The sequence below is a fragment of the Nomascus leucogenys genome, chromosome 4, assembly GCF_006542625.1.
Source record: "Nomascus leucogenys isolate Asia chromosome 4, Asia_NLE_v1, whole genome shotgun sequence".
Taxonomy (NCBI): Eukaryota; Metazoa; Chordata; class Mammalia; order Primates; family Hylobatidae; genus Nomascus; species Nomascus leucogenys.
In genome coordinates this window covers 93,495,158-93,521,028 of record NC_044384.1, presented here as the reverse complement: position 1 = coordinate 93,521,028, position 25,871 = coordinate 93,495,158, and the positions used below count along the sequence as shown (strand labels likewise).

The 25,871-nt window shown below is 47.4% G+C and overlaps 1 protein-coding gene across 2 annotated transcripts; it reads right to left on the bottom strand.

The window, feature by feature from the left end:
* Window positions 1-1,504: 1,504 nt before the first annotated feature.
* Window positions 1,505-25,641, bottom strand: DNASE1L3 (deoxyribonuclease 1 like 3). 2 transcript variants are annotated; one of them, XM_003257229.4, is made up of 8 exons: window positions 25,407-25,610; window positions 18,024-18,112; window positions 15,289-15,378; window positions 14,587-14,699; window positions 10,476-10,588; window positions 7,303-7,460; window positions 2,595-2,691; window positions 1,876-2,051 (listed from the first exon to the last, which is right to left on the bottom strand). In XM_003257229.4, the coding sequence occupies exons 1-8, from the start codon at window positions 25,542-25,544 to the stop codon at window positions 1,935-1,937; spliced, it is 915 nt and encodes a 304-aa protein (XP_003257277.1). In that variant the 5' UTR covers window positions 25,545-25,610; the 3' UTR covers window positions 1,876-1,934. The 2 variants fall into 2 exon arrangements, with proteins under 2 accessions (XP_030666027.1, XP_003257277.1); XM_030810167.1 differs by lacking the exon at window positions 15,289-15,378 and having other exon boundaries at window positions 1,505-2,051; window positions 25,407-25,641.
* Between the last annotated feature and the right edge of the window lie 230 nt (window positions 25,642-25,871).

The following is a 25,871-nucleotide window of genomic DNA, read 5'->3' as shown; positions in this document are numbered from 1 at the left end:
CCAGAATAAGCCCATTTATGACCTGCTTGCCTTTTTTTTTTTTTTTTTTTTTTTTTTTTTGACAGAGTCTCACTCTGTCGCCCAGGCTGGAGTGCAGTGGCACGATCTCAGCTCACTGCAACCTCCACCTCCTGGGTTCAAGCAATTGTTGTGCCTCAGCCTCCCAGTAGCTGGGACTACAGGAGTGTACCACCATGCCTGGCTAATGTTCTGTATTTTTAGTAGAGACAGGGTTTCGCCATGTTGCCCAAGCTGGTCTCGAACTCCTGACCTTGGCCTCTCAAAGTGCTAGGATTACAGGCATGAGCCACCACGCCTGACCTTGTTTGACCATTTTGGACCTTGGAAACTGGCAAGTTTCCTGGGACTGTGAGCCTTGGCTTAGGAGAAGGGTGACAAATGTGTTAGCAGCCTTGCCATCACTCCCCCCTCACCAATTCCAGGGAGACCTTTGTCCAGTGAGGTGAATTGGACATTTGAGGAAGATGGCTTCCCGTGCTTAATCAGGGCCCTTTTGATTTTATTCCCCCAGTCAGATGTTACATAATTTCAAGCGTCAGACTTAAGGTCTTTTTCTCCTGCATCAAAAGTCACATCATCCCCAATATATTAAAGGAAAAAACGAGGAGTGGAACCATGCATATGGTATGCTATATTTTGTATTTTTAAGGTTACGTATGGTGCTCATTTCTGTGCAGACTCTCAGGAAAAACACATGAGCTGGGAAGAGGGGCTGTTTCTGAGACAGGAAGCTCGGGGATGGGGTCAGGGCACGGCATTCCTTTTCCCTGCGTATTCTTCGGTACTGCTCACACATTTAGCCATGTTCGTGTATGACTTGAACAAAGAACCACCAGGGAAAACAAAGCAAAACAAACAAAAATGGGCACCTTGGATACAGGCTAAATGGTGCTGTGTTGTTGGACTCCAGTGAGCCTCCTTGATTGCAGAAAGATAACAAAATCCTCGAGTCCCAGCCAGCCCACTAGGTGTTTGTCGCACTGGGGCCCCAAAGACCTCCAACACTGGCCTTGGTGACAAATATAATGTGGTGGATGTTGCAATAGAGGTAGAGCGCACGTGGGGGCTGGGGGCACTTGGCCCGGGCTCTGGAATAGGGCAGGGCATGGGGGGGGCAGAGCCAAGGCCCCCAGGGAGGAAGAGCATGGGGTATGCAGGGCGGAGGACCTCCTCCTGGAGCAGGGGTTCAGGGTGGGACCCTGGCAGAAGGTGGGGCTGGTGCAATATGCCAGATCGCAGAGACCTTCATGGTGGCCAAGACTGAGCTCTCTCCGATGGTGATGGGAGCCGCTGAAGGATTTATGGGCAGGGGGTGGGACTGAGGGTGGGCTGTGGTCAGATTAGTATTTCAGAGGATGACACTGATGCTTCCTGGGCCGACTGAGTTGGAGGACAATTCGAAGGCAGAGAAACCAGGTGGGAGTGGCCTTTATCCTTCAACACTGTGAGACGCGATGGTGGCCTGACCTCAGACAGGAGGGGGCAGATTCTTAAAACAGTTAATTGCCCTAATCACAGGGGCAGCTGGGGCCTTGGTGTTTCTGGTCATTGCCTGTGGAACAGGACCCCTCATGAGCACTGAAAGCTGACGCTCTTCCTCCCCCTGCAGCCTCTCGCATGACAGGGTTGAGCAGGGACAGTGACAGTGGATGGGGCTCTGGCTCAGGGCATGAAGATCATCATTTTGGTCTACAAATGCCCCTGGTTCCCTTTTGGACAATTCAGGGGAGGTATGAGACCAAGAGAGATACAAAAGATTCTCCTTCCAATTTGGCTCAAGTCAGAATAAATTCAGGTCAAAAACTGAAAGCAGTTGGATCAGTCTTGTTTCCTAAGTACAGGGAGCAGTTCATATCTGTTAGAGACATTTTATTTAGAGGCAAGAAATGGTTAATAAGATGAGACCCTTGGATCTAGGAGCGTTTGCTCTTTGTTTTCTTCCTTAGAGTGACAGATTTTTTGCTGTTGGTGAAGGCCCTTGAAGACTGTAGTTTAAATTCAACTGGAAAGTGGTCGCTGACATCCAGGGCCTATAAGGAGAAAGGGGAAGTAGATATGGAAATTAGGAGATGCCTTGGAGATGCTTTCATTTTAGCGATGAGCAAATTCAGGACGAGGGAGGGGAGATGAAATGCCTGAAGTCACCCCACAGAACACACACTGGTAAGCGTCATTGCAAGACCAGCTCGATCAGAAATTTTGGAGGGGCCTCAAATCACAGAATCGTAGGCATTGAGAGTCAAGGTCTAGTGCCCAATGTTGTGTCTTCAGTGGTGACCTCAAAGGATGACATCAATCCATCTTTTTTTTTTTTTTTTTTTTGAGACAGGATCTCACTCTGTTGCCCAGCCTGGAGTGCAGTGGTGCGATCTTGGCTCACTGCAACCTCCGCTTCCTGGACTCAAGTGATCCTCCTCCCACCTCAGCCTCCCGAGTAGCTGGGACCATAGGCATGCACCGTCATGCCCAGCTAATTTTTTTGAATTTTTCATAGAGATGGGGTCTCATTACGTTGCCCAAGCTAACTCATCTTTCCAGAACAATGGCATAGAAAGACAAGATGGTAACCTTACCTCCTCTTCAGTCAGCTTGTAAGCTTTCTGGAAGTCAAAAACACTGTTCGACTTGGGAACAACAGAACTGACGATTTCTTGTCCTCTAAGCACAATCCTGGAACAAGGGGAGGGAAAACAGTTGTGTTAATCCAACCTGTGATTGCTGAGATCAAACCAAGGTCTGTGTTTGCTGTCTGGAATTAACTGAGCAGCCTGGCCCTTTCATGTGGTGCTCAAAGTCCAGACCTGGTTTTAGCCTGTGACCCTAAAGGACAGTGCCTACAACTGTGAAATAGGATCAGTCCCTGCCATGATTCTGTGGACACCAGGACACTGTCTCCCAGTGTGGGTAATGTCCTGGTGGAGTAGGAGAAGATTTTATATGACACATGCACACTATCCCACACAACAATGACTTGCATACTGAGAACGCTGTTCCTTTTTCTTTTTCTTTTTTTTTTTTTTGAGACGGAGTCTCGCTCTGTCGCCCAGGCTGGAGTGCAGTGGCACAATCTCGGCTCACTGCAAGCTCTGCCTCCCGGGTTCACGCCATTCTCCTGCCTCAGCCTCTCTGAGTAGCTGGGACTACAGGCGCCCGCCACCACGCCCGGCTAATTTTTTGTATTTTTTTTTAGTAGAGACGGGGTTTCACCGTGGTCTCGACCTCCTGACCTCATGATCCGCCCACCTCGGCCTCCCAAAGTGCTGGGATTACAAGCGTGAGCCACCGCGCCCGGCCTCCTTTTTCATTTATTTTTCACTTTCCCTGATTTGATTATGGAGAAATTCTCAGGGAGGTGCTGGTTTGTCTTTAATACCTCCCTCAGTCCCATGTTGACAGAGAGTAGGCTGCCATCTCTGAGCAGCATTCTGCAGGCAAGAGAATTAAGGCAGAATTTAACAATGCGTGATTTTCACTGGACTTAATTTTTACGTTACCTTCAATTTATGGCAAATGCTGCTGCTTTCTTATGCTAGTATCATGAAATTTCTTTTAAAAATTTATTTCAGCAAGAAATTAAGGGATGTAATGAAAAATATCGAGAAAAATCACAGCATGTGTGCTTTGCAGTAATGACAAAAAGTAAGAATGAGGTAGTCAAATGAGTTTTGGAAACTAACATATCCCAAGATGGGGGATGCAGTTGTGGTCTACGTGGTCCTAAGTGACTTCCCGAGGAATGGCAAGGTGAGTCAAACTGCCATTTCATGAGTGCCCACTGGGCCTTCCCCATTCTAATCAACAGTTTTGGTATCTGCATTTGCTAACATCACCACCACAACTAACTTTTTTTTTTTTTTTTTTTGAGATACAGTCTTGTTCTGTCGCCCAGGTTGGAGTGCAGTGGCGCCATCTCAGCTCACTGCAACCTCCACCTTCCGGGTTCAAGCAATTCTCCTGCCTCAGCCTCCCAAGTAGCTGGGATTGTAGGTGTGTGCCAGTATGCCTGGCTAATTTTTGTATTTTTAGTAGAGACGGGGTTTTGCCGTGTTGGCCAGGCTGGTCTTGAACTCCTGACCTTAGGTGATCCGCCCACCTCAACCTCCCAAAGTGCTGGGATTACAGGTGTAAGCCACTGCGCCCAGGCTACGGTTTTCTTTTTTTTTTTTTTTTTTGAGACGGAGTCTCGCTGTGGCGCCCAGGCTGGAGTGCAGTGACGTGATCTCGGCTCACTGCAAGCTCTGCCTCCTGGGTTCACACCATTCTCCTGCCTCAGTCTCCTGAGTAGCTGGGACTACAGGTGCCAGCCACCACGCCTGGCTAATTTTTTTTGTATTTTTTAGTAGAGACGGGGTTTCACCGTGTTAGCCAGGATGGTGTCGATCTCCTGACCTCGTGATCCACCAGCCGCGTCCTCCCAAAGTGCTGGGATTACAGGTGTGAGCCACTGCTCCTGGCCCAGGCTACGGCTTTTAATTCAACCCAAATGGAAATTCTTCACATCAAGTTAGAGATTTGTGAAAGCTTTCTTTAAGACTCAGAAGGCAAAGCATGACATGTTTAAGGCTCTTCCATTTCTGAATTCTTCTAGGGATGTGTAGGACCAGGCCAGTGTTCATGTGAAGTTTTCACTCCAGGGTACCAGCCAGATCCTAGGCATCTTTGCACGTTCCCCCAGCACTCAGCACATGAGAGGTGTTCGATAAATATGTGAACATGGAGCAAAGACTGGAATTGAGACCATCTTGTCTAATTCCATTTTTAAAACATCATTTTTATGGCTTTTTATTTTCTCAGTTTATTTATTTAATTTTACTTTTTATTTTATTGTATTGAGACAGGTATCACTGTGTTGTCCAGGCTGGAGTGCCGTGGCTATTCACAGGCATGTGATCATGTTGCTCTAAAGCCTTGAACTCCTGGGCTTAAGTGATCCTCCTGCCTCAGCCTCCCAAGTAGCTGGGATTACAGCATACGCCACCACAACTGGCCTATGACTTTTTAAAAGCCACAAGAGGCCAGGCATGGTGGCTCACACCTGTAATCCAAGCACTTTGGGAAGCCAAAGCAGGCGGATCACCTGAGGTCACGAGTTCAAGACCAGCCTGGCCAACATGGTGAAACCCCATCTCTACTAAAAGTACAAAAAAAAAAAAAAAAAAGCGGGGCATGGTGGTGTATGCCTGTAATCCTGTAATCCCAGCTAATTGGGAGGCTGAGGCAGGAAAATCGCTTGAACCCAGGAGGTTGCAGTGAGCCGAGATCGTGCCACTGGACTCCAGCCTGGGCAACAGAGCAGGACTCTGTCTCAAAAAAAAGGAAAAAAAAGGCACAAGAGTTATACATGTTGTTATGAGAAACAAAATTCAGAGCATCAAAATAAGAAATTAATCTTTAAAATGTCACATGTAATCCCACCGTCCTTTGGGATACATGTGTATAAAATCAGGATCCTTTTAGTAAACATATTTTTCTAACCTGTTCTACCCCCCACCTGATCTACTGTGGCCATGTTGCCTTCTGATTCTTCTGTATCATTTTCAATCACTTCCTACTCATTAGCCAGGGGAGAAGAATGGCGCTGGAGAAGGGACTTGACCTACCCAAGGGCACACAACTGCCATGTTCAAGTGAGCGGCCATCGTCCCGGCTTTGCTGGAAGTCCTTCAAAATAGGGGGCGGGGATGGTCTGGGCACTTAGACCCCTGTAACTCCCCGCCTTGGGTTCCCACTTTGCAGAGTGATAACTTCTGCAAAGGAAACACCAGCCTCAAAAGCTCCAAGAGGAACAGGCTGGGCGCGGTGGCCTGTTTTAGTAGAGACCACCTGGGTAACACGGTGAAACCCTGTCTCTACTAAAAATACAAAAAAAAAAAAATGAGCCGGGTGTGGTGGGGGGCGCCTGTAGTCCCAGCTACTCGGGAGGCTGAGGCAGGAGAATGGCGTGAACCCAGGAGGCGGGGCTTGCAGTGAGCCGAGATTGCACCACTGCACTCCAGCCTGGGGGACAGAGCGAGACTCTGTCTAAAAAAAAAAAAGCTCCGAGAGGAAGTGAAAACGAGCGGCCTGGTGGCTCTCATGCAGATGGCCATCTCACACTTCCTCGTGGCAGGCTGAGCTCTGGGAACTGTGGCCACCACCTGACACCAGGCTCCTAGAGGTTTCCCCACCTGTGGTCTCTGTGATGGAAGATCACTAACATTCACACGCCTCAGGCACTCCCCACTCTGTCCCCATTGAAGGAGCAAAGATGAAAGCTGTTTGAAAATCCCTGAAGGGACTTTAAAAAGCACAAGGAAATGCTAGGACTTAAATGTATGCATTTGCATTTAGGAATATGTAGCTAAAGCTTTAAAAGTATAAATACTGTTGCACTAATTGGTCTCATTTTTAGGGTTGCTTCCTGAGGAAATCATAAATACTTGCACAAAATGCATAGAGGATATTGATTTTAGCAGTATTTATAACAGCAAACCCTTAGTAATAACCTAATGCCTAATGACGGGGATTGGGCGAATCAATTGCGGTAAGTCTTTGTGATGGATCAATGAACAGCCCATGAATGTAATGAGCACTTGCCGTATGCCAGGCATTGTGCTCGCAGCCTGACGTGTTATTTCATTTACTCCACATCGGATCTTCATGAGTGAGGCACTAGGATAATTTCCATTTTACAGGGGAGGAAATGAAAGACACAGAGAGCTTGTCTCTTGGTCACAGACATATGAAGTGGTAATGTCACGATTTAAATCCAGGCCTGTCTGATACCGAAGCCAGTGCTTACCTCTGCTAAGCTACAGTGCCCAGGGCCACTGCATAGGGTCCGGTGGTTCATACACTGCAAGTGGTACCCAGTAGAGGGGCCTGACATTTAATAGACTCAGCTCTCCAAGCCGTGTGCTTTTTTTTATTTTTATTTTTATTTTTTATTTTTGAGAGAAAGTCTCACTCTGTTTCCCAGGCTGGAGTGCAGTGGTGCGATCCTGGCTCACTGCAGCCTCCACCTTCTGGGCTCAAGCGATCCTCCCACCTCAGCCTCCTGAGTAGCTGGGAGTATTGGTGTGTGCCACCATGCCCGGCTAATTTTTGTATTTTTTGTAGAGACGGGGTTTCGTCGTGTTACCCAAGCTGGTCTCAAACTCCTGTACTCAAGCGATCCACCCACCGAGGCCTCCCAAAGTGCTAGGACTATTGGCGTGAGCCACAGTGCCCAGCCACCTTGCGTCTTTCCTAGTGCACACCAAGCACTGTGGTGAGCCAGCAGCACCCCGCAGGGCCTCCTACCTGTCGTATGCACAGTTGGTGCTCTTCTTCACCGTGGTGTCCTCTTGGTCCCCAATCAGCCAAACAAACCTGGGGTCGGTCCTCAAGCGGATGTTCTTCCAGGCCTTCTTGGGGACGTAGCTGCAGCCAGCATTGAAGTCACCCATGAAAATGAAGTTCTAAAAGACAAGATTTGGAACTGTCACCTGGTGGGTGCTGCTGCAGAATGCTTTCACGCAGGACTCTAGCAAAGACTCTGCCTCCCAGGCCCAGTAAACAACAGGATCTGTTATGGGCTGAATCATGTCTACCCCTTGCTCCCGCACCGGCCAGATTCCTATGTTGAAGTCCTAACCCCCAGCACCTTAGAATGCGACTGTATTTGGAGATAGAACCTTTCAAGAGGGACTTAAGGTAAAACGAGGTCATATGGATGGGCTCTAATCCAATATGACTGGCGTTCTTGTAAAAAGGGGAAATTAGGACACAGAAAAATGGAGCAAAGACCATGTAAAGACACGGGAAGAAGATGGCCATCTACGAGCCAAGGAGAGAGGCCCCCAAAAGAAACCACCCCTGCTGGCGCACCTTGATCTGGGACTTCTAGCCTCCAGAACAGTGACGAACTCACTTTCTATTGTTTAAACTACCCAGTCTTCACTATGGTACTTTGTTATGGCGGCTCTAGCAAATGAATACGAGGTATTTAAAAATTTCTTTTTGTTGTTTAAAATTGAGTCACAGCTTTGATGAGTCGATGACAGGCGAGTGCGTACCAGGGAGGGTGTTCTTAATAGGAAGGAGAATGTTTGCTGTTCTTAGTCACCACGTTTCCATAATTCAGCATGCAGAGTCAGGTGTGGATAAAAAAAATTTCAGTGAATCTACTCCCTCACATCTTTTGTCCCTGGCTCAAACTACTGTAGAGTGTAAACATACGAATGAATCAACACCTTTTGTTTTCAAGCAGGAAAAGTGAATTTGGGTGGTGTATTTACAACCCTGGCATCACTCTTTCTCTCCTATTGTTTTGAAGTTGGAAACTTATTTCTGTGAAAATTCAGTCCCTTGAGGAGGTGGGAGGCATCTTCGGGGAGGGGACCATCGAGTGAGCTGTCCACCCCCACCCAAGGCCACCAACAGAAACTTCCTATCTTGGAAGTATTTTTCCCTGCAAGGCTCTTGGAACAGAATTTTCAACATTCCGCAATCCAGAGGAAGTGCCAGATTTCCTTGTTTGTGCTATTGTTTGGTGGGGCATTGCTGACTTTAGAGTTTTCTTCAAGAACATTTTATTTTGACCTTGGTGATCACAATTTTCCCCGTGATTGATGGGTTCAGTTGAGGACAGAGTGTCATCCTTAACCTCAGTGATCACCAGCTTCTGCTAATATAGACATGATTTGCTGAACCTTCACTATGTGCCAGGCCTAGCAGTAGGTGTTTTTAAATTTACACCTCGCAGCAATAAACAATAGGAGGTACAAGGGCCCACTAACCTCTATAGAAACAGGATTGAGAGATTAAGTGACCTGATCTAGGCCACAGGACTGGGAGGTTCAAGTGGTGAAGTCAAGGATCACATCCTAGCCAGGCACCGTGGCTCACGCCTGTAATCCCAGCACTTTGAGAGGCCAAGGCAGGTGGATCACCTGAGGTCAGGCGTTAGAGACCGGCCTGGCCAACATGATGAAACCCCGTTTCTACTAAAAATATAAAAATTAGCCAGGCATGGTGGCACACGCCTGTAATCTCAGCTACTCGGGAGGCAGGAGAATCGCTTGAACTTGGGAGGTGGAGGTTGCAGTGAGCCGAGATTGTACCATTGCACTCCAGCCTGGGGACAAGGGCAAGACTTCATCTCAAGAAAAAAAAAAAAAAGAATCACATCCCAGTCTGCTTCACTGAACAGTTTCCCCTCTTGTTCACTTTTAGGCCACTGATGCCTCCCCACAGCCCAACACTCAATAGATGCTCAATACATTCTTGTTTAATAAGTGAATGATTTCATAATTTTTGGAAATAATCTTTCTTTTGATCTATTTATTAATAAGCAATGAAATACACCCCTGGTCTTTTCCATGCCCCAGCTCTGATGGACTATGTTCACACTTTATTTGATTCATTTTGCATTTGAGCAGCGAAACTCAAGAGGAGGAAGGGGGATCACAGGAGTCACATTCCGAAACAAGAAAAGAGAAATACAGAAGAAGAACCCTTGGGTGCACTTCCATATTTGCCAAGAGCTTTCACAGACCCTCACAGCCACCAGTGGTCTCTTCCAAAAGTGGAAAGAACTGAGCCTATAGGGATGGCAAATGTGTGCCCCCTTCTGTGAAAACAGCACCCCAAGTTCCTTTGGGAGACCACCCATCCCTCCTCCTCCTCAAACTATGAGTTTGGGGTGGAGCTGGGGTGGACACAGATTTAGCCAATCAGAGTATCTCAACACCCTGATCACAATGATTGGTTCAGGGATGGACACCTGACCCGGTCAGAGCCAATGAGACTCAGTCCCACAGTATTTGTTGCCTCATGGGAAAGAAAATTTATCAGTCGGTCTGGAGGCTGCTGGTGGCCATCTTGCCATCCCATGGGTGGAGCCAACCTGAGAATGGAGCCACACAGAGGAAAGGGCAACCAGGAGATGGAAAGGAAGAGACAAATCAAGCTCTGATTACCTTGTCTGAGCCCTGGATCCAGCTATGCCTGAAGTACTCCTGGACATTTCAGTTACACAAACGAATCAATTGCTCCTTTTTTAAATGAGCCATGTTAAGATTCTGTCCCTTGCAACTGAAACAATCCTGACTGCTCTATGCCTCACACTTCTCAATTGCAAAGTGGGAATGAGAAAGGTACTGTAGCTACCTCAAGGGATTATTGCGAGGATTAAATAAACTTGTCCATGTCAAGTCTCAACACAGTGCCTGGCACTAGCTATTCACTCAGTAAATGTTGGCATCTGTTATTAATGGGAAAGTGTGGCAATTTCCAAGGCCCACATACAGGGTACCCAGGCAGATTTAGCAAGAAGGATACTTAGGGCTGAAGAAAGGCCTTAAAGAATGCTGTAAGTGGTGGTAGCCTGCACATGCCCTTCCCCCTCCCCCTCCCTGGAGAGGTACTCATCCCACTCAGGGACCAGAGCCTGCCCCTGCTAGATGGGAATTCGGCTGACACAGAGTCATCACCTCTGCCTTCCAGCGGTGTTTCACGTCCATGTAGACCTCAACCAACTCATCGATCTCTTTAACGGATGTCTCTGGGGTGGTGTGCAGGGGGATAATCACGAAGTCTTTGACAGCTGAGAAACAGGAAAGAGGCGGGAGTCACACACTTCCCCTGTCAAGGTCTCACAAACACTGCTGGAGGGAAACAGGCTCTCCCCTCCAGAAGGCACAGGCTGCATTGTCTGGGTCCCCAGTTCCCAGAGGGTACAGCCAGTGGCCGAGATTTTAATGATCTTGGGGTCATTAGGCTGCCTATTTTTAGTACGCGAAAGACTCATTTGTCTCAGTTGCCTTTCATGGCTAAGAGAAAGCTGGTAGACTGTTGTAGAAAGTAAAAAAGTTCCCTCTTCAAAGTTTCCCTTCTTGTTAAAGAATAAATCGTAAGTGTTAGAAATAATAGTTTCTTTTAAAGACTGACTTCCTTCAAGCCTCCTTGCTTTGCGCTAATAACTCTTTGTTAAGCTCTATCCTGTGTAGCTGTTAGACATGCTCACAGGCACGTAGTACATTCTATGTCCTTGTACCTTAACCAAGCTATTTGTGCTGGACATTCCAGCTCCCAGGCACATTCCAGCTCACAGCCTTTGCCCCTTCCCCATTTGGCATAAGCAACTTCCTCTTTTCCTTTGTTCTCCCTTGCCTTTACCTATTTAAGAAAGGTATAAATTATTAGCCAGTCGGGTTAGCTTAGATTGTGTGGTCTGGCTCCAGCCAATAGAGACAGGACACAGTAGCAGGGACAAGCTGAGTAAGGGACAAAAATTGCTTCCCTCCTTTATTCAGGTGTGCTCTCGCCATTGTTCCATCTGCAAAGAGCACCCTTTCTGCAGAAAGTAAAATTGGCTTGCTGAGAAAACTTTTTATCTGAATGTTGACTTTTCCTTGCGGTACCAGGGAACAAGCATTCTGTTCGTAAATAAACATTTTACTTATAACAACTGTTTTCCATGCTGGCATTTTGAGTGCTTTTATTTTCCCCTTTTTGTGTGTGTGGCAAATCTGTATTTTCTTTTGTTTCTGATGTATTTTATCTCTCTTCTTTCTTTTTTTAATTGACAGGAAAAATTGCATATATTTATGGTTGTATTTTCTGCTTTTTTTTTTAAAGGTTTTCTTTTTTTTTTGGGACGGAGTTTCGCTCTTGTTGCCCAGGCTAGAGTACAATGGCACAATCTCGGCTCACTGCAACCTCCGCCTCCCGGGTTCAAGCGATTCTCCTGCCTCAGCCTCCCAAGTAACTGGGATTACAGACATGCACCATCATGCCTGGCTAACTTTGTTTTTTTGTTTTGTTTTGTTTTGTTTCGTTTTGTAGAGATAGGGTTTTTCCATGTTGGTCAGGCTGGTCTCAAACTCCCAACCTCAGGTGATCCACCCATCTCAGCCTCCCAAAGTGCTGGGATTACAGGTGTGAGCCACCACGCCCAGCTGGGAGTTACAAAAAGAGTATAAACTGACCCATCTCAGCCTCCCAGAGTGCTGGGATTACAGGCATGAGCCACCGAGCCCAGTCACACATTTTCTAATTTAAAAAAATTGGCCAGGCGTGTTGGCTTACTCCTGTAATGCCAACACTTTGGGAGGCTGAGGCTGGTGGATCACCTGAGGTCAGGAGTTTGAGATCAGCCTGACCAACATGGAGAAAACCTGTCTCTACTAAAAATACAAAACTAGCTGGGGGTGGTGGCGCATGCCTGTAATCCCAGCTACTCCGGAGACTGAGGCAGGAGAATCACTTGAACCTGGGAGGCAGAGGCTGTGGTGAGCCAAGATCACGCCACTGCACTCCAGCCTGGGCAACAAGAGCGAAACTGTGTCGAAAAAAAAAAAAAAATTGAGGCTTGTCAGTTTATACTCCTTTTGTAATTAAGAACAAAAGTTCCAAAAGGCTATTTAAAAACTAGCATGGTCTTCACCAAAGACTTTTGTGAAGTGTCTGAAAACCTTCCCCCACCGTTGGAGGACTGAGAGAGCCTGAGTGTGGCAATGTGCACGAGCCTCGGAAGCCGTGCCTGGCCCACCTGCTAACAGCACCTGTCGCCTTCTGAGCACCTCCTCCTGGGACTTCCCCTCATTCTTAGCCTGGATTCCCACTCTTACCTCAACAGACACGGGCTGTGGGGCGGTCACTGCTCAAGTCACACAGAGAGGAGCCGGAACTCAGCCCAGCAGGCTGCATCCAGGGCCCCACGCGTCCTCATCGCCAGCTCTCCTCCTTAGGCCTCCACTGCCCTCCCCCATCCTCGTTTTGGTCCCCCTAAATATTCCAGCCTCCTTCCCACTTCTGAGCTTTTGTGCTCACTGTGCCCTCCACGTGGAATGCCCTTTCTCCAGCCCTCTGTATGGCTGGCTTCTTCAGGTCACAGCCCAGTGTCACCTCCTCTGTCTTGTCCAGTGCCCTCAACAGAGCCTGGTACATAGTAGGTACTGAAAAAATATTTGATTCTTGACTCCATCAAGCACTGCATAGTGGTTCACATGCAATGTTAACCACTGGCTGGGCACAGTGGCTTCACCTGTAATCCCAGCACTTTGGGAAGCCAAGGCAGGCAGATGGCTTGAGCTCAGGGGTTCAAGAACACCCTAGGCGACATAGCGAGACCTATCTCTATAAAAAATTTTAACATTAGCTGAGTGTGGTGGTGCATGCCTATAGTCTGAGCTACTTGCGAGACTGAGGGGCGAAGATTGCTTGAGCCCAGGAGGTGGAGGTTGCAGTGAGCCAAGATCATGCCACTGCACTCTAGACTGGATGGCAGAGCAAGGCCCTGTCTCAAAAACAGAAAAAAAAAAAAAAAAAAAAAAAGAACATGAGCTCCTGAGGTGGTGGCCTGGGTTACAACCCTGGCCTGTCCATTTCAGTAGCTGGGTGACTCCATGCCTTTTGAAACCTCAGTTTCCTGAAATGTAAAGTGGAGATAATCCTACTCCCTACCTCGTAGTCATTGCAAGAATTACAGGAGGCTGGCACTTAATCAGGGGCCAGTACAAGTACTGTTGTTAGAGTTCAGGGAGCAATCCATTTGGATTTCCTCACCCACTGCAGCCTGTGGAGGAGTCTGCGATGCAGTGACTGGAGGGAGAGTGAGCCTCTAGGCTAGGGGTTCGCCTAAGCCATTGCTTAGGGCTTTTTTTTTTTTTTTTTTTCTTTGAGACAAGAGTCTCACTCTATCACCCAAGCTGGAGTGCAGTGGTATGATCTCGGCTCACTGCAACCTCTGCCTCCCTGGTTCAAGCGATTCTCCTGCCTCAGCCTCCCGAGTAGCTGGGATTACAGGTGTGCACCACCACGCCCAGCTAATTTTTGTATTTTTAGTAGAGACGGGGTTTCACCATGTTGGCCAGTCTGGTCTCAAACTCCTGACCTCAGGTGATCCACCCACCTCAGCCTCCCAAAGTGCTGGGATTACAGCCATGCGCCACCGCACCCAGCCAGGATTTTTTTTTTTTTTTTGAGACGGAGTCTCACTCTGTCGCCCAGGCTGGAGTGCAGTGGCACAATCTCGGCTCACTGCAAGCTCCGCCTCCCGGGTTCACGCCATTCTCCTGCCTCAGCCTCTCCGAGTAGCTGGGACTACAGGCGCCCGCCACCACGCCCGGCTAATTTTTTGTATTTTTAGTAGAGACGGGGTTTCACCGTGGTCTCGATCTCCTGACCTCATGATCCACCCACCTCGGCCTCCCAAAGTGCTGGGATTACAAGCGTGAGCCACCTCGCCCAGCCCCCAGCCAGGATTTTTAAAAAGGAAGGAAGAGTTGTACTTGACAGGAACCAAGGAATTGCAGAAAACAATTTCCATGAGCCTAAACTCTCCAAAGAGAGTGGACTACCATTGCTTCCAGAAAGTGGGTTCTGGGCTGGGGAAGTCTTGAGTCATGGCATTCTGAGAAGCAAGCCTGGTGCCATCACACTGAACTGCATCGTCTGCATTGAGGTATTAGAAGCAACGCACTATCACATCCAGCCTAATGCCTCCCTAATGGGCTGCATAAAACTGAGCTCATGCTCAAGGCTGCTGTGCATTCATGGGCCATTGGGGAGGTCCCAGAGAGAGAGGCCTGCGGGTCTTACCAGTGTGGGGAGACTGGAACCAGACCACAAAGGGCTCCCTGGAAAACACATCTGCGTCTCCATCCTGATAGTCATGGTAGTGATAACTCCTCTTCACAGACACCAGCTTTTCCCTGAAAGAAGGAAAAGGAAGTCCTCCCAGCTGAGTCAGCCCTTTTCTTACTACTTTCAGGAAGCAGAGATGTAGGTTCCCATGGCTTTCTTAGACTCCAGAGCAGGCTCAAGCACAGGATCGTCTTCCTGAGAACAAGGCTAAGTCAACTCTTCTCAACAGCCAGGGAGCTGTTGAGAATCTGGAAGCTGAAGATCTGAGCCATACTAGTTATCTGTGGCACCCACAAGTTAATGTTCAGACTTAAGAAATTACTAGCAGGAAGAGGAAAAGAACACGAAGTTCAGAAATCAGCTGTGCTGAGAACCTCAGCTTTCCAGCCCTGGGCCAGGACTTGACTATGAGGAGTAAAGAACTCCCGGCCTGGCAACCATGGAGCCAACCAACAAATTAGGTGTTTGGAGACTCCTTGTGTTTTCAGCTTGAAGAGTTAATACTTTGCCTAAGCCCCTAGTTTTGACAGCAATTATTTTGATCAACACTGAGAATTGGTTAGAAATCAAAATTTGGTTTTGAAGAAAAGACATGCATTTTGATTCAATTCACGATTTATTAGTGGCTATGTTCCAGGGAGCATAGATGATACTTACTTGTAGAGAAAGGCATATTGTTCTTTATATGTGTTTCTTCCAAGTCGAGAGCTAATCACATAGTTGTACGTTATGCCTCTCCTTGAATTTCTAGAAAACAAAGATTTTACACTGCATCTTGAAGAATAAACATTCCCCTACTGCACATGTTACTTTCTTTCCAATATGCCTCCAGACACCCAATGGCATCATGTGGAAGGGCCGCTGTTCATCATAACCTTTGAGTTCAATAAGAAGAGCCACCATTGATTGGCTGGAATGTGGCATCTGCCAGGATCTTTACAGCGATTATTTCTTGCCTTATGAGGAAAGTATTATCATTATCCCCTTTCTATGGTTTGCAAGTGCAAAGCTGGGATTTGAACCTAGATCCAGCTCACCCAAAAACCCACATGCTTTGGCCTGTACCCGTGGGAGGCCACTGAGACCCTAGAAGACAATCTGGGCCAGAATCAGTCCCTGACCCCGCTCATGCCCATGGCTGCAGCTGTAGCTCATGCTTTCTGGTGGAATAAATGTCATCAGGCCACTGTCTGTGTCCATGAACCACTCCTGAGCATTTATGATAAGCAGGAATATTCTCTCCTCTGAAAGCCCTCAGTCATTTTTTCACAAGCTTTGGGACCATGATTTCAATTCGCTGTTGTTTATATCCTGGGTGCTGGGGATACAGCCATGAAGTCCCACTGACCTTGCCCCTCACCTGCACCAGGGAAAGCGGACTCTCTCTGTGTGTTTACCAAACCTGCTGATAACTCCACTCTGGGCAGAGCCTAACACAGTTTCACTCTATCTGCTCACAAAAAGATCTAGGCCATGTCTAAAGCTGCAGCATATTCTCAGGTTCAGTTGGAAAAAAAGCAGAAGGGGTATTTAGGGGCCAACTTAGACCTTACAGAAATTCCTGGGACTTCAGATGCATTATTCTAAGGCAGACTCAGCCCCTGGGGCCCCAGGAGTGTGAACAGTAGGTTCTGCCGGGCTTCCACTTTGGGAAGACTGGCCCTATTTTGAACATAGCCTGCCAAGTCCTGAGTTAGCAAACTGCTTGTGGTGACTCAGTTGCAAAGTGACTAAGGCCCATCCTGGCTTATGGGGGATAAAGGGACAAACAGGCTTGGCTCTGCCTGGAATCCACGACAGTCTAGATAGGTTGGGGAGTGCCAAGACCACTGATGGTGAAAAGACTCGCCTCAGACTGACTGTGGTAGAGACAACTGGAACCCACTTGTCCCCTCAGTCCCCTACAAACCTGTCCCCTCAGTCTCCCATAAACCTGACTGGCGCCACTCCAAGGAAGGCTGAGATGACAAAGAATAGAGCACTGGCTATGAGATCAGATGTGACGCAAGTTCAAAGGTAGGCTTGGCCACTTCCTGGCTGGGTGACTCAGGCAGGTCCCCCACTCAGTTCTCTTACTATAAGGGAAGCCCTTAGGCAGATTGACATGGATTCTTGCCTGTCCCTACAGTTGTCCTACACATTCCTTCCCTATGACGGATAAGCCCGGAGGCTGGGGGATGATGGCACCAGGATCTACCATCTCATCTTGCCCCTACCCAAGACCCAGACATGGCTTTTGTTCAAAAGTCCCTATTAAGTGTTTCTTGCTGAGATGGCCAGGTGCAGTGGCTCACGCCTGTAATCCCAGCACTTTGGGAGGCTGAGAGGGGCAGATCACTTGAGGTCAGGAGTTCGAGGCCAGCCTGGGCAACATAGCAAAACCCTGACTCCACTAAAAATACAAAAATTAGCTAGGCATAGTGGGTGCGTGACTCTAAATCCAGCTACTTGGGAGGCTGAGGCAGGAGAATCACTTGAACCCAGGAGGCAAAGGTTGCAGTGAGCCGAGATCTTGCTGCCGCATTCCAGCCTGGGCGACAGAGTCTCAGATTTAAAAAGTACTAAAATAAGAAGCAAGTGCCCCTCGTTCCTTCACTAACCCCTTTCACCACAGCTCTCCGATCACACCCCCTAGAAGTAACCACTATTAATAGTCTGGAGAGCATCCTTCCAGTCTTTCATCTCTATGCACATGGAAACACAAACACACCCTTATTCATGTAACATGATGACTCAAGTGGGCTATTTTACCTGCAATTCTCAACTTGCTTTTTTTAATATATTGCGGCCATTATTCCATGCTGGAATATTTAGCTCTAACTTACTCTGTAGCAAGCACGATTATTTTTTTTTAAGAGATAGGGTCTTGCTCTGTGGCCCAGGCTGGGGTGCAGTGGTGTGATCATGGCTCACTATAGCCTAAACTTCATGGGCTCAAGCGATCCTCCCACCTCAGCCTCCCAGGTAGGTGAGACTATAGGCACATGCCACCACGCCTGGCCACCAGCATGACTTTTAACAGCTGCATAATATTCCTGTGTGTGAGCACATTGTAATTTCATTATCTTTCTTCTACTATTGGTTTTTAATCTTTTCTCTTTTTTCCAACATTTTCTTCATAACTGTACTTTTTAGCTCAGCCTCATCTGCTTTTTTCATTTTTTTCTGTGTCCAGACCCGTCATCTATTTCCCCATTCTGTTTTATCATAGTAAAATCAACTGGTTGAAAGTTCTCAGGACTGTGGCTAAGGCAGTTGGACTCCTGGGCAACACTGGCTGTGTGAACTGGTGGTCAAGTGCAGGATCTCACATTACTTTCAGTTCCCAGGGGCTTTCAGATGTCCTCGCACTTGACCTTGAGCCCTAGAGGGCCTACCCTTCCCCGTGTTACCTGTTCAGCTTCTCCATCAGTATGGGGCAGATCCTGTTGTTGCTGTCCTTGATTTCCATCACAAGTATGATGTCACAGCGTTTGATGATCTGCAAGAAAGAGAATTCCCAGGGGTTTGAGGTCATTTACCACTGATAAAACCTTTTATTGGACACTTACTGTTTTTAAGTATTGCACTGAGTGCTTATTAAAATAATTTCTTCTCTGAACTAAATGAAGGACTCCCTGAGGTAGGTAGGTGCTTTTGTTATGTACATTTTAAAGAGGAGCGTGAGACTCAGAGAAAGTTGAGTAAATTACACTCCCAATCACCCTACTAGAAAGTGGCGGAGGCAGAATTTGAACCTATGCAATTCAAGCCCAGAGCCCCTTGCTCATGACCTCCCCACAATATCCTGTCTCTTGGCTTTGCTTGAATAATTACAATAATAATAATAATAAATATTTATTAAGCCCTTAGTAAGCAAAGATAACAGACTGGATTAGAAATAAAGAGGTATAATTATAATATAATAATAATAAAAGCTGACATTTACTGCAAACCTGCTCCAAGCCTTACAACAACCCTATGGGGTAACTATGCTTATTAGCCCATTAAACATAGGCAGAAACCAAGCTCAGAGTGGTTGAGTGACTAGCTTAAAGTCATACGGCCAGGATAGGTGGTAGAGTCAGGATTTGAACTCAGGTCTGTGTGACTACAAAGCCCACCATGTTGAACTGTTAAAATACAGTCCCGGCCGGGCATGGTGGCTCACGCCTGTAATCCCAGCACTTTGGGAGGACGAGGCGGGCAGATTGCCTGAGGTCAGGAGTTCGAGACCAGCCTGGCCAACATGGTGAAACCTCGTCTCTACTAAAAATACAAAAATTAGCCGGGCGTGGTGGCAGGCGCCTGTAATCCCAGCTACTCAGGAGGCTAAGGCAGAAGAATCACTGGAACCTGGGAGGCGGAGGTTGCAGTGAGCCGAGATCGCGCCACTGCACTCCAGCCTGGCGACAGAGCAAGACTCCGTCTCAAAAAAGAAAAAAAACAAACAAACAAAAAAATAAAAAAACAAAAACAAAACAAAAAAAACCACAGTCACTGCTCTGGAAGACTCACAGTCCAGCAGGCGAGACAAATGGAAACAGCTAGCTATGATGTGAGGCCAAAACCAAAACAAAACAAAAACCTGCACTAAATAAGTCACAAGCTGTGGAAGTGTTGAGGAGTAATTAATTGCTTCTATTCGGAGGATTTGGAAGGGCTCTACGGTGGAGGTGACATTTGAATGGACCCTGAAAGATGAGAAGGCTCTCAGAGAGAAAAGAATATAGGAGAGGCTCCTTCAAAGTGAGCAACGGCCTGGAGGCCAGGGTGCAGACCGAGCCCACAGCCCTTTCTGTGACCAAGCCCATAGGGGCCTTTCTGTGTATGGGATCCTGGTGGACTCAATGCCACAGGATTTGTTGGTCAAGGACAAGGCATCCCCAAGGTTGGTATCTTTTTCTGAGACAGGGTCTTGTTCTGTCACCCAGGCTGGAGTGCAGCTGTGTGATCATGACTTGCTGCAGCCTCAATCTCCTGGCCTCAAGTGATCCTTCTACCTCGGCCTCCCAAAGTGCTGGGAGTACAGGCATAAGCCACTGTGCCTGGCCCCCAAGGTTAATTATGTCCTCTTACACAGCCACCAAATACATGGAGTAGGAGGGTTACGCCAGTGGTCCTGTCTTTCCAGAGCACACATTCCAGTTCCATCTTCAGAAGGACTGAGTGAAAGACACCAGCACTCACCTGTCCGGGTGCCTCCATGACTGGGGATTCAGCCTTTAGGAGGCTGCCCCAGGCGGGAGGTCCACCTGTTTAGTGACTGATGAGGAGAACAACGTCCTAAGGCTGGAGCCTTCCATGGACAGCTTGAACTCCATGGCATCAGCCACACAGGGCTCTCCTGGGAGCTGGTAGCCGCTGGCCAAGCCAGTCTGCCGATTTAGTCACTGTGACTGCCACACCTTTCTGGAAGGCATTTTCAAATATGTACACCCTTTGACCCAGTTTTTCCACTCTGAAGAATGTCTTCCTGCGGGGCGCTGTGGCTGAAGCCTGTAATCCCAACAATTTGGGAGGCCGAGGCAGGCAGATCACCTGAGGTCAGGAGCTCGAGACCAGCCTGGCCAATATGGTGAAACCCTGTCTCTACTAACAATACAAGAATTAGCCAGGCATGGTGGCGCATGCCTGTAATTCTAGCTACTCAAGAGGCTGAGGCGGGAGAATCACTTGAACCTGGGGGACAGAGGTTGCAGTGAGCCGAGATCACAGCACTGCACTCCAGCCTGGGTGATAGAGTGAGACTCCAACTCAAAAAAAAAAAAAAAAAGTCTCTCATTGTAAGAAAATATCCACAATTTCTCTGCACCTCAGGTTCCTCATCTATAAATTGGGATGATAATATCAGTCCCTCAGGGGGTTGCTAGAGGATTAAGTGGGTACTTAGAATAGTGCCAGCCATATAGGAGACATGAAACAAATTATTATTACCTGTACAGATCAAAGAGAAAGATGTATTGCAACAAAAAATTGGAAACAATCTAGGTATTGCCAAACAGAAAATCACTCAATGAATTATGTTGCAAACACAGGATAATGCATTATATAGCATTAAAGCCATGTTTTAAAAGAATATGAACATCATGGGAAATATTTATAATATAAAGCAGAATATAAAACTGATGACACAGGATGGTGTCCGTGCTGTGAAACCCATGCAGACTTACGTATGCCTGTAAGACAATTACCCAAATGCCAACAACTATTACCTTCAAGTGACAGGGTAATGAATGATTTATTTTCTTCCTTACAGGTTTCTGTATTTTAAAAATAATCTCTAATGACTATTTTCATTTTAAAATCATTGTTTAATTTAAAAAAATTTAAAAGTTAGATCTTTATAATTAAAATTGAAGTCTTATTTAAAAAAGAAAACTGCTTGATGGAAGGAATTGTGGGAGGTAATGGCCAAAATTTATCAGAATATGACAGGTGCATTTCTAACTAACTTATTTAATATAAGTTAAATGAGTTGTCTTATATAACATGCCTAATATGGTGCCTGGCACATAGGAAGGGCTTCATAAGAGTTACCTCTTATCATTGACTCATCAATTTTATTTTTTTGAGACAGAGTCTCACTCTTGTTGCCAAGGCTGGAGCACAGTGGCGCAATCTTGGCTCACTGGGTTCAACCTCCGCCTCCTGGGTTCAAGTGATTCTCCTGCCTCAGCCTCCTGAGTAGCTGGGATTACAGGTGCCTGCCATTATGCCCAGTTTTTGTATTTTAGTAGACATGGGGTTTCACCGTGTTGGTCAGGCTGGTCTTGAACTCCTGACCTCAGGTGATCCGCCCGCCTCAGCCTCCCAAAGTGCTGGGATTACAGCCGTGAGCCACCGTGCCCAGCAACTCATCAGTTTTCATGATAACTCTTTGATGCTAGTCCTTAATGCTAGTGTAGTTGGGTACTCTGAGGCTCCAGGAGGTTTAGTAATTTGAACACAGAGTGAATACAGGACAGCAGGTTATCTACATTACAGAGCACCTTCTTGACCACTATATTTATTTATTTATTTTTGAGATGGAGTCTTGCTCTGCAGCCAGGCTGGAATGCAGTGGTGCAATCTCGGCTCACTGCAACCTCCACCTCCTGGGTTCAAGCAATTCCACGCCCAGCAAACTAGCTTTACTAAAAATTAGTATTTTTAGTGGAGACAGGGTTTTTCCATGCTGGCCAGGCTGGTCTCGAACTCCTGACCTCAGGTGATCCATCCGCCTAGGCCTCCTAAAGTGCTGGGATTACAGGCATGAGCCACTGCGCCCGGCCAAATATTCCATTTTCTAATCCCTCTTGACACGTTCTCCCTGCTCAAATTTCAGACCAGGAGCTCAAGAAGAGGCTCCCAGGATGAGAGCCCCAGGGAGAAAACCTTCCAGAGCTGAGACCTGAAACCCTGATATCTCCCTGACTAAGGCCAAATTCCTGACTGTGTTCACAGGAGGGAAAGAGGAATTTCTGGGTTGTGCTCGCCTAGTGTTCAGAGAATTCAAGCAAGGTGTGTTATAAGTGGGCCTGGGGAGAGGGAAAGAGATGGTCTGGAGGGGTCTTGAAATATCCGGGGCAGGCCAGGTGTGGTGGCTTACACCTGTAAGCCCAGTGCTTTGGCAGGCTGAGGCAGAAGGATCTTGAGCTCAGGACTTTGAGACCAGCCTGGGTAACACAGTGAGACTCCATCTCTACAATTTTTTTTTTAATTAGCCAGCATGGTGTGTGCACCTGTAGTCCCAGCTACTCAGGAGGCTGAGATGAGAGAATTGTTTGAGCCCAGGGGGTCAAGGCTGCAGTGAGCTATGATTGCACCACTGCACTCCAGTCTAGGCAACAGAGCAAGAACCTGTCCAAAAAAAAAAAAAAAAGGAAGGAATAGAGAAAGAGGAAGGAAAGAAGGAAGGGAGGGAAGGAGGGAGGGAGGGAGGGGAGGGGAGGGGAGAGGGGAGAGAGAGAAAGAAAGAAAGAGAAAAAAGAAAGAAAGAGAAAAAGAAAGAAGAAAGAAAGAAGAGAAAGAAAGAAAGAGAAAGAAGAGAAAGAAGAAAACGAAAGAAAGAAGAAAGAAAGAAAGAAAGAAAGAAAGAAAGAAAGAAAGAAAGAAAGAAAAAAGAGAAAGAAAGAAAGAAAAAGAAAAAAAGAGAAGAAAAGAAAGATCTGGGGCAGAAGGTGGCTTGTGAAACCCTATTTCCTGCCTCTAAATAGGGAGCAGCTCAGCATGGTGGGAAGAGCCTGGGCTCCAGCCCTCCCTCTGCCACTTACATGCTCCACAACTATTTGGGCAACTCACTTCACCTCTGAGTTCCATTTGCCTCCTCTGCAAAATGGGCACAATAATCAGAGTGGCAGTGAGGCTGAATTAAATACTGCACATTAAGGGCCTGGCACATCGCATGCACTCCTGAAATGACCATTGCCCTCTGCTGTAAGCTCTGTGAAGAGGGAGGCAATGCTTCCCACAGCCACTGCCACATCCTTAGTGCCCTGGTGTGTCTGACGCAAGGTCTAGCTTCACTGAGCATTTGCTGGATGAGCAAGCTCTGTTCTTTAAGGACACACTTGAGAACGCACAGACAGGGGAGACTCAGCCAGGGAGGGGTCAGCATCTGGAGGGCTGCCCATGGTATGCGGGGGCCAACCTCAAGATGGAGAAGGCAGGCCTCCCTCACTCTCCAGCCTCCCCACTGCAGGTCAGAATGATGGCAGCATGACGCTGCTGAGTCTCTGAAGCCATAAATCTGGGATGGAAGAGTGGAGAAGGCATCTCAGCTTCTATGGCTGGGCTGCAGGGATGTGTTTGATCCTGGCTCTTCCCCTTACTGGCTATGGAAACCTGGATAAGGGGCCACTCTCAGCCTCTGTTTTCTCAGTTATGAAGTGGGGGCAATATCACCTAAGTCATAGTATTAAATCAGAATATAGAATTCCTGGCCTACAGGAGGTGTTTAGTCAATGGGTGCTAGAGATAATCCTATTCTGAATGCCTGGCATTCTCGGGTGACTGTGAGTGCCCTGTTGGGTGGCTCTTGCAGTGTTTTGGGGATGGCCTCTTGGTAGGATGGGGAAGGTGAGGCAGCCTTGACAAGGACTTCGGACATGCTCTGCAGGACACAGCTGCTCAGAGGAGATGCAGAGTTCAAGCCCCCATGATGGACTCACCAAGGAACCGAAAGACAGCCGGGTTGCATCAGTGAGGAAGGAGATGGGAACTCAGTGGCTACCCAGGCTCCACGGGCCATGTGTGAAGTGGGGAAAATCATTGCCTTGCATGTCAGGGTTTCCCATTGAACAATCTTGTCATGGTTCCCATAGGCTTGGCATTGCTATCCTGGCTAAACAACACCATCTAGAAGGCCTTGGGTACCTCCCAAAGGGCAGGGCCACCCGGGTCTGAGAGGCTCGTCCAAGTAAGAACAGAGCCTGCCAGTCCTCACTCCAATCCTCCTTCCCGATAAGAGCAACAGCAGCGGCTCTGGCTCATGAATACCCGCCTTGCTGCAGGCTCTGCTGGGCTCCTCAGGCACCCTGAGTTCTCTTCACCAGCCAATGCTACAGGTGGTATTTGGGCGTGGTCGCCATTTTACTGAGAGGAGCTGGTGGTTCAGGGAGGTGCAGGGCCTCCAGAGCTCACAAGTCTGGTAGGTGGAATCTGGACCCAGGGCTCCTGGCCCCCCTACCACACCATGGTGCCTCAGGTTTCCTAAGGTAATAAGTACCTTTCCAGAGTCCTGGGAAAGGGTTAAGTTGCCAGCATCAAAAATAAATTAACCTGTAGGATAAAGGGAGTCAACTGACTCCAGAGAAAGCAAGCAGTGTCCCCAGACATTGGGTATATCACTCAAGGAAAGCGTAAGCGAAGGTGGAAGGACTGGGGGAGTAGAGGAGAGGGAGAGAGGAAGGAAGGAGGAGAAGAAGGAAGAAAGAGAAAGAGAGGGAGGGATGGTGAGGATGGGAGAGAGAAGGAAGGAAGGAAAAAAGTAAGGAACAGAAAGAAAGAAAGAAAGAAAGAAAGAAAGAAAGAAAGAAAGAAAGAAAGAAGAAAGAAAAGACAAAGAAAGAAAGAAAGAAGGAAAGAAAGAGAAAGAAAGAAAGAGAAAGAAAGAAAGAGAAAGAGAAAGAGAAAGAAAGAAAAGAAAGAAAGAAAGAAAGAAAGAAGAAAGAAAAGACAAAGAAAGAAAGAAAGAAGGAAAGAAAGAGAAAGAAAGAAAGAGAAAGAAAGAAAGAAAGAGAAAGAGAAAGAGAAAGAAAGAAGAAAGAAAGAAAGAAAGAAAGAAAGAAAGAAAGAAAAGAAAGAAAGAAAGAGAAAAGAAAAGAAAGAAAGAAAAGGAAAGGAAAGAGAGAGAAAGGAGCTGGGCTTTGCTGGTGAAAAGGAGTAGTTGTATAAGGTTATGTCATCTTTCTTTGTTCATCACCTCTACATGGGGAGTAATAGTCCCTCTTCATAAAGATTATGAAATGAAGCCATGTGCTTATAGTGCCTGATACAGGCATTCAATAAATAGCAATAAAAATCATAACAGCTAATGCTTATCTGGAACGTATAATGAGCCAGATACTACATTAAGAGCTTTCCTTTTGCCAACTCCTGTAGTCCCCCCAGCAACCCTGGAGGGAGCCACTGTTAGCACCCCTGTTCTAAGATGACGGCAGGAGTTACAGAGAGTTGAAGTGGTTATTGTTCCAAGCCAGCTTCTACATTCCCCCTAAGGGCCAACTTTAAGTTCCTTGAGTCTCTTAAAGTCTGAAGACAGGAGAGAGGGTGTGAGGGGTGTCTGGGATCCTCCTCCCAGGAAAGGGGCTCACCTTCACAATGACATCCATGGCATTCTGGTCTTCCTGCTTGCTTTCCCCAAAGGACCTGACGTTGAAGGAGCAGATCCTCAGGGCCAGGGCGCTGTGGATGGAGAGGAGAAGCAGCAGTGGGGCCAGCTCCCGTGACATCCTGGCACTGCTCTGGCTTCAAGACTCCGTGAGAAGACAGCAGTGCTTGGAGTGCCGGATTCTGGCCACCTCCACAGGCTCCACTGACTTATAAAGCCTGCAGATAACAGGAATTACTGGATTTCTCGTTGCAACTTTCAGTTCTCTGAGGAACTGAAGATCATGGGTTTTAATCCCCAAGGAAATACAGATACATTGGGCTAGCCTTTTAGGAGCCCCTATGTTCGTCACCCTGGTGCGGAAATTGGCATGCCTCATTTAGGCGCCATCCTCCACAAAGTCACTCATATCCCAACCGGGAGCCAGCTCTGACATCTAGTCATCGGT

What these genes read in the sequence shown, in the direction of transcription:
- DNASE1L3 (XM_003257229.4), bottom strand. Translation starts at nt 25,544, where the DNA reads ATGTCACGGGAGCTGGCCCCACTGCTGCTTCTCCTCTCCATCCACAGC. An exon ending in CCATGGATGTCATTGTGAAG is followed by an intron (nt 18,113 to 25,406) that starts GTGAGCCCCTTT and finishes TCTTTCTTGCAG; the next exon opens with ATCATCAAACGCTGTGACAT. An exon ending in ACAAGCTGACTGAAGAGGAG is followed by an intron (nt 2,052 to 2,594) that starts GTAAGGTTACCA and finishes TTCTCCTTATAG; the next exon opens with GCCCTGGATGTCAGCGACCA.